Source organism: Cyrtonyx montezumae, unplaced genomic scaffold (assembly GCF_038088225.1).
Source record: "Cyrtonyx montezumae isolate F1298 unplaced genomic scaffold, pur_monq_1.0 scaffold_4, whole genome shotgun sequence".
Classification (NCBI taxonomy): domain Eukaryota; kingdom Metazoa; phylum Chordata; class Aves; order Galliformes; family Odontophoridae; genus Cyrtonyx; species Cyrtonyx montezumae.
Window position 1 is genome coordinate 4,225,310 of NW_027072045.1, and position 13,066 is coordinate 4,238,375.

Below are 13,066 nucleotides of genomic sequence, written 5' to 3' on the forward strand. Positions count from 1 at the left end.
GTGGGCAGCGCTGCGGACCGGGCCGGGTCGGGCTGTGCGGCGGGGGCAGGAGCTCCGCACCGCGGCCGCAGCGATTGGCAGAACCGAGCATCGCCGTCCAGGAAACGGCTCGGGTTGCAGCTGGGGGGAGTGACCAGGGGAGGAGGGAGGAAGGAGTCGGAGGAGAGCGTGCGGAGGGAGTGAGAGAGAGAGAGAGAGAGTGAGAGGGAGGGGGAAAAGAAGGAAAGAAGAAAAAAAAAAAAAAAAGGAAAAAAAAAAAAGGAGGAGGTTGGGGAGGGGGTGGTAGGTTGTCGGCTTGACAAAGCCGCGGCGGTACGGGGAGGGCGGCTGGATGGAGCGGAGCGGGACCCGCGGCGATGCCCGCGCCGGGGAGGAGGCTGCTGGCGCCGGGCACGGCGGGCTCGCCCCTGTGAGGCGGTAGCGCCGCAGCGCAGCGAGGGGACGGGACGGGACGGGACGGGACGCCGGGCGGGCTCCTGCCTCGCCGCCAGCCCCGCGCCCCGCGGGGGATGCTCCGCGCTGCCCTGCGGGGCCCACAGCCCGCCCCGCCGGGGCTGCCCGCCGAGTGAGCGCGGCCGCGGAGCCCTCCGGCTGCAGGTAATGGCACGGCCGGGTGTGTGCGTGCGTGTGTGTGTGTGTGTGTGTGTGGGGAGGGGGTTGGGGCGCTCCCGACGGGATGGGGAGGCTCGGGATGCTGCGGTCCCGCCCGGTGCGGTGAAACCTTTAGGGGGACGGTGACAGCGGGGCAGCGGCCACATCGGGAGCTCCCGCAGGAGGAGCTGCCCGGCCGCGATGCTCGGCGGTACGGAACCGCCCCCGTCCCGCACAGGGGGAGAAAAAGGGAAAAAAAATAATAAAAAAAGCAATCCGCGGTGATATATAGGTTTAAATGCGAAACGGCCCGTTCAAACAGTGAGCCATTATGCGTTCGGTGTGAAACGCTATCAACATTTAAAACTTCATTGTCTCCTTTGTACCAAATCCCTGTAAATCTTCCACTAGCCCTCGCTCATTTTCATCTGAAAAGCCTGTTTGGGCTGAATAGACAGCAATCAACAGCCTCTGGACTTCTCTCTCTCTCTGGAATGTCAATTAAAATGCAGATTTTTTTTTTTTCTCCCCCCCACCCCACCCCCTCCTCATCTCTTAGTGGTAAAAGACTTGAGAAAAACAGGATAGTCCTGGAAAGCGAATGAAAGAAGTTCAAACAATGCGAAAGTACGGAGGCTGCCAGCCGGTTCCCATTAGTCCTCCAGAATTAATGTTTAATAGCTGTGATGCTCAGATTTGCTCGGAGATTGAGCTGGGATGGAGACGCGTGTGTACGTATGTCTACATCTCTGTATAAATAGATGTCAGTATTTAAACACGTAAGCGCTCGCTGGGAAGCTCGGTGTGCCTGGATGGTTCTGGGGAAGGCTGCTGGGCTCTGGCATCGGGGAAGATCCGTATTTCATTCAGTTTTCCCTATTCCCTGCCTAATAGAGAGCGCCGCTAAGAGCTGCCCGATGAGCAGCGTATTGATTTGGTTAACATGCTCTACAAATTGGACTCTCCCTGGGGAGTGATAAACATCTTATAAACAACAATGGGAGTAGATTAAAAAGAACACTGAGCTTTGAATTTAATTAATGCCACTGCTGAACAAGAACTACTTGTTTGTGCGCGAGTGTGCTCAAACTGGAGTAGAGCTCGGAGGAATTTGGTTGGGCTCCCAAACCAGTCTGCGTTCCCATGCTCGTCAGTTTGGCACAGAAATTTGGGCAGGTATGTGACGAGGTGAAAATTGACTTGATGAGCGAGTGGCAAGGAGAGCCATCAATCACTGGGGGCTGACAACTCCTCCCCGAAGTGTAGGCTGAGAGCAGAGACAGAGTTCCCTTTCAAGGGGAAAAATAAACACTCCGTGTGGCTTTCACTGAGTCTGAGACTCCAGGAGGGATTATGGTATTGTAGTCAGGAAGCCAGAATTGTGGAGGCCAAAAAGCATGCTGGGGCTGTGTTCCAAACATTGAGATAGAGGTACATAATTACCCAGCGCAGGAGGTCCTTCCAAGGAGCCGTCCCCCGGCGACTGTGGCGATCAAACTATGAGAAGATTTTGGGCTCGTTTTGTCTTCGTTGGGCTCCGCTCGGTTTGGGACCGGAGTGTTGGCTTCTGCTGATGGGCCCAGAGCTGCGGTTGTCGCTTTGTTACACCTTTTTGAGCCTCGGCTTTGAGTTTGGTGCGTGCTGCTGTTGGATGCTCAGGGCAGGAGCTGGCGGCCTCCTCCAGGTGAGCAGTGCTGTCCGGTGGCCTCGGGCTGCCATTGGGGACGGGGTGCTGGGGGAGGACCAGGCATCACGCTCTAGATAGCATTGAACACGGGCTGAAAGTCTTGCACTGCCGAAATGTAGGTGGGATTAATGCTGTTTAGAAAAGAGTCTGGGGTGTATGCTAGCGTTCTGGTATGTTTTCTTTTTGCAAAAATACGGTTAAGCTTTGCATTTATATACGTAGCCTTTAATCAGGCTGCACAGGATGATTTATGGAAATTATACAAGCGTTACCTCCAGCCTGTTAATTAGGATTTATACCCGCTTTACAGCTGGATAAACTGAGCTGTGGAGCTGGGGCCGGGGGGCTGTGAGTCAGAGGCTGAGACCCATCCTGGGGACAGGCTCCACACCTGCACTGCCCCTCGTAGGGAAGTGCTCTGTGGGCCCTTCTGCAGTGTCTGTGAAGTGGTCTGGTGGTGGTTGTGCACTCGTGGTCTCATGCTTTGATCAACCCCTGAAGGAGCAGCAGAGCATTGAGCCGAGGCGGGGAAAGCTTGCCCCGAAGTGTCAGGGGTTCACCTGAAATACTGTGTATGAACTTGAACCCAACTTGATCTCTTCTCAAATCTACTTCTGCTGACCCCGGGAGTTCCAAGGATGCTCCATAGCTCTCCTGCCCCCAGTGCTGGGAGCTGGGGCTGTGTTCCAGCCCTGAGCAAGAGGCTGATGAAGTCTGAATGCACTCCTTAATGCTTGGCTCTGTAATGGGAGAATGTTCATTTTGCTGAGTTCTGCATGCTGTGGTACTGCAGCTCAGGCTGCTTCTTTTTTTCCCCCCTCTACATAAGGGTGAGGGCAGAAGAGAAAAAAGAGGTTTTATGCTATTCTTTTCCCAAGACCAGCACTCCCTAAGCTTCTGTTGGGTCGCATTACTTCTAAGATGAATTTTTGGCTGATTTGAACAGCTTGCTTGATTTATCCATTGACGGCAGTGTACCACCTTGGATTTTTGGGGAGGAGAATACAGTGTGTTTGTCAGAGTGAGCTGCTAGCTCGCCTTGTGGGGATGCTCTTGGTGTGTTGCTTGTGGAGTCCCCTGAAGTTCCTTTGGCACTATTTCTTATCTCTTTTCCATCAGCCCATGGTAGCGCTAACAAAATACTCAGCTCCATCTATTTAAAGTAATTTTACAGGGAATTAAATGAACTTCTCCCCCCCCCCCCCATCTGAAATGTATGTTAATAAGGACCTTTGAAAAGAGAAGACATGTGCGCACGTATGCACATGTGTAGTTGAGCATGTATGAGTGGAAAATGATGCTGGGGAGGTCTCCTGTGCAATTCCTGCCCAGGTTAATGTGGCTTTTAATTGCTGGGACGCAGTGTGGTTAACCAGCACCTCTGTGAAGATGGGACCCTGCTACCTGCATGGGGTGCTCAGATTGTTAACAGACACTGAACTGAGGTGGAAGAGGGTGCACCTACAGGAGAGCTGGAATTATTGAGGCAGAGTAAAGTTTTATGGGCTGTCTGAGCCTAAAGAGTGTTTTTCAACTGTTATTATAGTGGAAAACTACTGAATTATTGAAACTTCAGCTGCCTGTGGAGCTGCCTCAGTGAAGGAATGAAAAAACTTACATAAACCTTCAAACAATAACAAGAATATAATTTGTATAATTGTGGTAATTTTGCAGCGTTACAGGTTATGTGTCTGTACATGTGTGTGCCTTTATTTTTTTTTAAGCTGTATATTTTTTCTGTCAGTAAAATAGCTCTCTAAATATGTGCTGAGAAGTGATTTTGTGAAAACAAGGAGGACTTGGTTACACCTCAGGTGATGATGGAAACTGCTAACAGAAAATGAAAAGTCACTCACTTTTCACATATTCTTGAAGCTGGAAAACTATTTTTCCCATCCTCCTCCTCCCTCCCTTCTCCTCAGCTCTGTTTGGGACTCTGGGGGGGGTTTCTTTTTTTTTTTTTGGTTTGCATTTAGGATGGTTTTGCTGACAGCATTTAATCTCTCTCCCCTCAGCTGCTGCTGTTCCCAGTGAGGAAGAATTGCCCTGACCGAAGGCACTGCGTTCTGTCCATGCTCCTGTAGAGGTGCTCAGATGGGATTAAAGTCCACATGGAGATATGGAAACGGACCAGGAACTTGCTCTAAAAAGATGGTCAGCTGGGATTCGGGTTGCCTTATCTGCCTGGTGGTGGTCACCATGGCTGGACTTTCCCTGGCTCGACCGTCATTTAACTTAGTAGTTGAAGATGCCACTTTGGAACCCGAAGGTAAATCATTCTAGAGTACTTAATTCTGCAAAAGGAGTTCATTTTAAGTATGTCAGCATCTGAAATTGAAGTCAGCAGCTTTATATGTGTTGGTAAATAGAGGGCAAGTAACAGATTTGCCCTCAAGAGTTATGTTTTCCAACTTTTCCTATTCACGCGCGGGTTGTGTTCATGCAAGCATGCGTTTATTTAATCTTGTGCAAGCAGTGGTGTCAATGATTTCACTTGGGACTGTCATCGCGTTGTATAATCACAGCTAAAAGATTTCAGGAATGGATCTTTAAGGAAACCTGTTGCACTTATGTACCTGTGGTGTACAGCTCCAGAAGGGACACTGCTGGATCCCCGTACGTCACTGTGATTTGAACTACCTGGAGAGTTGGGAGGAAAAAAGAAAGGCCAGTTGTTTTTAATCACGCGCCCTGATTGTTTAGCTTTGCAGGGCACTCTGCAAAGGCAGGTGTCACAGCCCTGTTGGTGTTTGTAGCTGGTTGCTATAAATTTCCCTGTTGTTATTAACATCCAAGAACAATCAGCGCGCTGTCCACATCGCGGGGTCTGGAAGTGCAGATGAGGAGATCTGAATGGCAAGGAGAGATTATTGCTGTGAAAGCAAAAACTAACTGAAACCTTTGCCTTGAAAGAGGCGCTCTGATAAAATCTGCTGTTTTGAGCCTGCACCTGATGGTATGTTCTAGTAGGTTATCTCTCCCTCAAACTTTCCAGAAGTGTTTTTGTTTATAGGGCTAAGGATGGGCTGCTTCTCTTAATGTCCTGAGCTGCTCGTATTGCGATTTTGTGGAGAGCAGAGGATCGTTTCTGCCTTCTGAACACCCTGGGGAAAAATAAGGCTTCCTTCATAGAGTTGTACTTGTCATTTGGAGGAGTGACTGCATTTCTAATAACTGTCAAAACAATGTAATAACCTATAAACCATATTTCATCAGGCACGCTTTCTGGGGGAATTTGGCCTATACATGTCCTGCAACCCCTGTCCAGGGATACAGCCTTGTTTTTATTTAGTCCACTTTCATGCAAAACGTATTTGTTTCTATCCAGTGCCTCTAAAAATAGACGTCACCAGCTAGCGCATTTTTAGAATCTCTTCCAAGTACATTTTTATTGATGGCAGGGGAAAAATTATTTAGAGATGATGAGCCCTCCTCCCTAGCAGGCATTCCTGAGGAAATTAATGCAGAGTAACAATATTGTCATCTGTCATGGACAGAGACTGTTGATAGCAAAGCCTTCTTGGTTTGTCCTCTCCCCTTTCGAAGGTAACATGAGCATTCGAGAAAGCTCAACTCTCGTCACCACTTACTGTATGATTTGTTAATTGCACATCTGGTGCCTCTTTGGCTTTTGAGAGGAGTGGTGAAATGAGGGATAGTTCTGGTTTCAGATGAGCTGTTAATAGGGAGGTGGTCTAGTTTTGGGGGTAAATCAGGAAGACTGCGATCGGATGAATCGTGCAGGGAGAAGGGTTAAGATTTTTGACTTCTGCCTGTCAATTTTTTAGGGAAAGAATAACAGTTTTCTTTTAAAAATACTCTTCTTCCATGAGGAATATTCCACTGGGTGAGAAACAAAGTCTAAATTACTAAAAACTACTGAAAACTTCTTCCCTGGGCAGGAATGTTAACTTCCATGAGATAATTTTAGACGTGAGAACTTGAATCATTACCAGAAAGGGGGAAAAAGAGCTTCTAAGTTAATGGTATAATATTAATGGAATAATAAGAGCATTTATGCTGTAGAATACAGGCAATTGTGTGGGGATTTATATCTGAGATTTGGGAAATAAAACCTCTTTTATGTACTTTGTTAAACCCTTCTTTAAAAAAAAAAAAAGTACCCACTCTTTACTGAATCACCTTCATTGGTTCCATTGCTGCCACCCACAAGCTCCCCGCGCTGAAAGGAGAACAAAACACTCTTTTAAAGAAATCTCTTCAAAGACAAAGCTGACTTTTATTGTTATTATTTTACTAATTTAGCAAATGCCAAACATTTTGGTCACAGCTAATTTGAGGCGGTCAGGTGCTCCAAAGATATATGGTTTTGGTAGGGTTGCTGACTGAGCAGTCATTAGAGCAGTGATGTTTTGGACCAGCTGAGAAGGTCGCCAGGGCTGTGACCTTTTGTGATGTACTTTGATCTGTTCCTTAGCCTTCCTTCGTGGATGTATGTGCCCTGGGTGGATGTATGTGCCCTGGATTTTGTCTTTTTTTTTTTTTTTTGCTGCTAAGTGTTTGTATTGTTGTTCTTTATTGTCTTAGTGACTCAGAACATTCAAGAAGCTGCATGCAGCATTAACAGGAATTGAAAATTATGGCTTTTGTTCCTTTGACTGTAATAAATAACCCCTGGTTGAAATAGTCATCTCTTAGCACAACTGTGGGGACATTGCAGCCACTTCCTTCAGGATCTGCAGTTATATATGCAGTTATATGCTTTAGCACAGGCAGTATTCATCTCTTGGGATGATCAGCTGCATAGCTGTGTGTACATGTGCACTGAGGTGCTTTGCTGTGTTACCTGCAGAATATCTGATCCCTTTGGGAACGCCCTTCTCTGAGCTGCTTTCATACAGTGTCAGGCTCTGGATCTGATCTGTGTCCATTCGCTGTTACTTCGGGACATGCAAAGATATTTATGCTGAAGAGGGTGTCCTGGGCCATATTAACCAAAGTGTCAATATTGCTATCACAGATGCTCACCAAGGGCTGGATTCTGGGTCTGTTTATCGTTGGTTGTGGTGCTTGCTTTCTCATGCTGTGATGGTAAGATCGAGGCTGAGGTGGTGTGAGCAGAAGCAGGACCTGTAGGAGCTGGTTTGGAGACTGTCAGCAATCGATTTCTGCCTTGCATCAAGTGTTTACAGATATGTTTTTTATCCCAGGGAGCACAAAGACTTTCTGCTTCTAAATATTTAGAAATGAGTCTGCCCCAGTGTGCATAAAGGAGCCATTCTCTTTCTGTGTACCCAGCCCGTGAAGGCCTTTGACAGCCAACGTTACAAAAGGGCTTTGACCGCACACATAGGTTGAAGGGTTACTTTGTGAACTGAATAATTAGTTTAGACATAAATTTGATAAATAGCAAGCTCTCCCTTGACCTTTCCTTGCCCAGGCTGTGTGTTATCGTTCTGCTGGGCAGCTAATTTAGCCTCTTCCTCATCCAGTGATGCTGGCCTTGGAGTGCCCGCTCGGAGCCCTCGCCTGGTGCAATAACAATGTGTTTCAGTTCTTTTAATTTAGGTCAAATTTCAAAGGACTAATTTAATTTTTTTCCACTAGGGACAGCCTAATTTTGTGTCCTGTGGAAAAAAACATCATGGTTGAAACTGCCCTGAACACTTGTCTGGGAGTCTGCTGGGGAGGGAGGCCTTTAGTAATGAGCCATGTGCTGATGGTGGACTCCAGAGAGACTGACAACTTGTCACCTAAGCTTTACCTCAGCTCATGGACACTGAACAACACGCAGACACGCTTGGTGAGGTACCCAGAGCAGTGTGGAGCTTTTTGGAAACACGCTGCTTTATCTGCAGGATTGCAGGTTGATGTTGTATGTGGTCACAGCGTGGTGAGATGATCTGGGGATGCTTCGTCAAGTGTTGTGAGGCCAAGGGGGTCCTGCATGGTGTCTCGGGGACCACGCAGCAGATTGTGGCAGTGGGATGTCTTCCGTCACCCAGAGCATTGTGCCCACCCCACTGGGTTGGCTGGCCCTCTCCCTGCTGTGGGCTGTAGGGTCTGGATGTACCTCTGGGACAGGTAGGGAAAATAAAGCAAAAACGTCCAAGCAGAATTCCCTTGCGACGTTACGATTTCCAGAAGAGAAATGCCATCAAGTTATGATTAATGCTTCAAACTGATTAGTTAAATTTGAGGGCAATTATGGCAGCCTGCGAGGGGGGAAAATGTGCCATCCCCACAGATTGAGATGTGGGTTGGATAGCCTTTTAGAGATCCTGTAACATAAATTATTTGGCCCAGTGCAGGAATTGCTAGCTGAAATTCTGGGGAATTGGACAAGTAATCAGATTTCACTGGTTTTAATGTGTCCGTTCTGCATTGAAAATCCACTGTCCTTCAGCGGCACCGTGGACTGGAGCAGCAGGCCAATGGGACACGGGCATGGCTGCTAGTTATGTTTGGTACTGGTGAAACTGGGAATGGGTCAGCAAGGCAACTGTTTTGCAAAGCAGCACAAATAATTGGGTATTTCAGACTTATCTGCCAATTTAAAAAATCATGGCTTTTTTGCTGCGTGTGTATGTGTGGGAAGGCTAATTTTCTGGAATTTGATTCCTTCAGTGTTTTTTGGAGCCAGGTTTTCAAACACGCTGAGTTTTTCTTTTGCTTTTTTCTTTGCCTTTTTTCTGTGACCGACTCCAATGGCAACACAGTTTTTTTTAATTTTGAAATAGCTGTTCCTTGGCAGAGGACGTGCAGTGGATTTCAGGCTATCGTAACTTTTTACAGGCAAGTTGCAAGCCTCTGAGAGCAGCATTTACAATGGAAATGCTGACAGCCCCGGTTATGCAAGGTTGTGTATGCATGAGATGATGGACTATTGTGGTGTTGCAATAACAACTGTCGTGTAGCCCTTAATGAGTGTATGTCTCTATCCAGCTTCAGCAGGAGCCGTCACTTGCCTTTTAGGAAATAAGTTCAAAGACACTATTTTTTTTTCTTAGTGTGAATATCAAATTTAGGTAGAGATGGAAATGCGAGAAAAATACATAGCAGCCCTTAACTGTTTTAATCTGTTGAGCATTTTGTGAGTCCTTACGATTGAAGTTTTACAGTGAGAGCAGAAACTTTCCCTTTTGGAAGCAGCACTCGTTAGCAATATAAATCCATATCTTTTCAAAAGACCCATCATTCTCTTAGGCAAGTTACATCTTGCCTACTTGCAGTAGCACACCTGGCCTAGCTAAAATAAAGCTTATTTCAGTGCAGCTAAATGCAAAATCTGTGCTGAAAAGTTGCCAGAAACTCTGAGCGAGTCTGAAAAGATGAGAGGTGTTGCAGCAGTATGACCTGATTCCCTGCTTTTTGCCCAGACCTGGTCAAATGTGAGTGTTTTTGGTTGGAGCATGGTAATCTGTGCTTGGCATGGCAGTGGGGAGCAGGGCAGTGCTCAGCACAGAGCCCATGGGATAAACTTACTGAGTAATATACATCTCCAGTGTGTCCTGTCCCACCTTTTAACTACCACTGGTGTCTTTGTAAGAAGAACTGCTGTTTTTGAGGAACACAGTGTTGGTTTCCTGCTTCGGAGCATCAGAGCAGCCAGCACAGCACTGAGATGGGCCCCACAGACTCCAGCTTGTGCTGGCTCAGGTCCTTTCACTGTGTGTCTCCTCACAAATGACATTATCCGTATCAAAGAGAGGGACGGGAGGGCAAGCCTGGCAGATTTCTACGGCACGGCTTCCTTCAGCTGCCATGCTATTTTTATTTTAATTGTATTTTTAAAATTACTGTAGCAAAAGCATTTGGTGAACCTCAGAGAAGCCGAGGAGCTCGGAGATGTGACCTACTTTAATTCCTTTCCTCGCATGCCATTGCAAGTTCTGTGTAATTATTGCTTTTCCTCCCCCACAAAAGAACTGGCTCATCAGTTTGGGACATTGACTGATTTTGAGCTGCCTCGCCTCGCAAGCCGAGGGGAGGGGAAAATCCATTTGTCCGAGGGGAAGCAGCCTTCGTTTGGGAAGATTTTTCTGGGCTAGGCAGTGCCATGTGCTGGGGGACTGTTGAGGAGGAATGGGAGGATGAGATGTTGGTTGAGGAGGAAAAAATCATGGTTTTTTTTTTTTGGTTTGTTTGTTTTCTCTTTCTTTTTTTATTCTCCCTCTTAGTTTTTTGTGAGTTTGTTTGGAACAGGGTTCTGTGACATCGTAGTTATCACCTTGGACTTTCTCCCAGGGGGCTTGTCCAAGCTGTGGCCAAGTTTAAATAGGATTTGGGGCTGGATGTTGGGGCCAGGCGTGCTGTAGCAATCTGCACTTAAGCAGGACGCGTCTGCAGGAGGTTAAATCATGGTTGGGTGGAAGAGAAGTGGATCAGAATGCCGTGCTACGACTCAGTTCTTGCACGTAATAAAATGATGTGGTATAAAAACAAACAACAACTGCATAAGGTTCACTCTATTCCTTAGGCTGGCCTGGGAGAAGTGTGCTGGGCCGAGGTGAGCAGCTGGCAGGACCGGGCAGCCGGGCACCCAACCAGCTCTGCCAGTTCTCCAAGTGCCCTGCTCAGTGTCTGTGTTGCAATGTTTAATTTGTTTCAAGAAAAGCAGCATTTATAATTGTCAAGGCTGCTCTAGGCCACCCAGCTGCTTTTAATAATTATTTTAAAAAACAAAGAAGTTTAAATGTTGAGTGGTTCCTGAGCTTGGTTGTGTTGAGCATTGTTTAATCACAAAAAATGGCCACGCTTAGGTCCTACGGTGTTGAAGGACCCAGATGCAGCTGATGTTGTTGACTCACCCGGGGAGCACAGGTATTCCAGCCGTGCAGGATTAGCACAGAGGCATTGTAATAAATCTGCAGTGCGTGGCTGCTCGCTAATAGCCCTTCTACTAACAATTCAGAAACGTTTGAACCATCTTCCATTAGTATGGCAGGGTGCCCAGGAGCCACTGCTACAATAAGGAGTGACCCTGGTGTCTGCAAGTTCAAAATAACCCTTTGTGAGCCGCCTGGAAGGGCAGCCCTCCAGCCTGGCTTTAATTCCGGGGTTTGCTGAGCGCTTCTCCCTGCTGCCAGGTACGCAGTCCTTCTTCACTGTGCCAGTGAATAAATACTGCTTTCAACTGAAAGACTTCTTTCCCCAAATCCCACCACTAGGAAGTGGGGAAGATGAATTTCAGAGGCAGAGTGGGGAATAAGCGAGATGAGACTTCAGACAAGCTGCTAAAATTAAAGAGGATTTGTATAGTCAAGTAAAAATGGGACCGTGTACAAAAGAAACAACCGCCGACTTGCTTATAGGGAATGTGAGTCGATGTTCTCAGCCTCCAGAACTGGTGCTTGAAGGTGAAATTGTGCAATTTTTAACCTCTTGGTTGTAATTTACTTCTTTTACATGTTGAATAGCAATAGTCTCATGCACAGCCTTTGGCAAACCTGGAAAAGAAGTAGGGTTGTGTTTTTATTGTCTGGATTTATGCAATGTTCTGTTTTGTTTTTATGTTGCTCTTGAAATGCAAATAAGGGACCTGGAAAAAAGCTATAGATGGGAACGGATGCAAGAAAATATGAAAAACAGTAAAACCCTGTTTAACTAAATATACATGCTCTTACCTTTTGTCCAGTCTGTCTGTTATAAGCAGAACCTTTCCCAAGCGAACTCTAACACTAAGTTGGGCAGTGAAGTTGGTTTAATTGCTTTGCTACTTGGTTCTGTGTAGAACGTGGTCAGGAAGATTTTATATTCTGCTGTTGCTGGAAGCAAAAACACTGAGCAAATGATCCCAGCCTCATCGTGAGTTTTACCTTAAAGATCGAGAGGTTTAATTTCTTTTTTATTTTTTTCCATTCTTCATTTGGGATTCTGGAAAAAGGTGATACGTTTCCTTCCCCTTTGTTTTGTATAATAGATTGCATGAGAAGATTCTTCTGTAATGACTCTGAAGATTAGTTAATTATTTCTGAGATTGTGTTACAGATATTTTATGATCATATTGTACTTCCCAGTACTCTTGCTTAGCTTAGGGACCAGAACTCCGTTGCTTTGTGCATCTAATGGAATTTCTGTCTTGAGATGAAATCTTCAGACTTTGATGCCTGGACCCAAAGGTTCGGATCCTGAAGGTGACCTGTAGCTTCTCATCATGCCATTAAAAGGCAGTGTAACCATTTTAGGGTTTTTGGTGTGGCATTTCAAGCTCGGGGGTGATTTCTGTCTCCCTTGTTACCAAGCCTTTGTGCAGAAGACATACTGATGCTGATGCTTTACTGCTTTTTACTTTGCCCCTTGTCTGGAACCAAGTCCTGCACTGGCTATTGTATAAAGGAGTCTTCGTCCTGTAAGGAGCAGACCGTGAAGAACTGGGACAAACAGGAAGAAATCACAGGGCCGTTCCCAGCAGCAGGAGGTGGCCTCACTGGTCTCTCTGCTGTTTACTTTGAACTTGGCATGCTCCATGTCTTCCCTGGCTTGGCTTCCAAAAGCACACAGCCAAGCCCACGAGCATGTGATAGTTGGCATTTTTGATGTGTGTTATGTGGTTGTACAGCCATAATTCAACAATCGCAGCCATAAAGACAGGTAGGAGCAAGCAGGCTACAAGTTGTAGGAATCTTTAATCTTTGCATGAAGCCTGGACATGTACTTTTTTTTTTTCTGCTCCTGAGAAGCAGTCTGCTTGCTTTAAACGTGGATTTGGGGTGTGAGACATCAGCATAACTGCTTTGCAGCCATCACAGCTGGGCTGCAGCAACTCGAGTACCTCAGGCACCATGGGAGCAATGGGTCTGAGGCCCATTGTGCCTCCACGGCTCA

The 13,066-nt window shown here is 46.6% G+C and overlaps 1 protein-coding gene across 6 annotated transcripts in view; it reads left to right on the top strand.

Moving 5' to 3' along the window:
• Positions 1–584: 584 nt before the first annotated feature.
• The window catches only part of FGFR2 (fibroblast growth factor receptor 2), a 73,418-nt gene continuing 60,936 nt past the window's right edge, over positions 585–13,066 (top strand). For all 6 annotated transcript variants that reach the window (XM_065746383.1, XM_065746385.1, XM_065746384.1 and 3 more), the window contains exons 1-2: positions 585–597; positions 4,294–4,547. In XM_065746383.1, the coding sequence (XP_065602455.1) occupies positions 4,373–4,547 (175 nt within the window). In that variant the 5' untranslated portion in view covers positions 585–597; positions 4,294–4,372. The remainder of the gene's footprint in view (positions 598–4,293; positions 4,548–13,066) is intronic.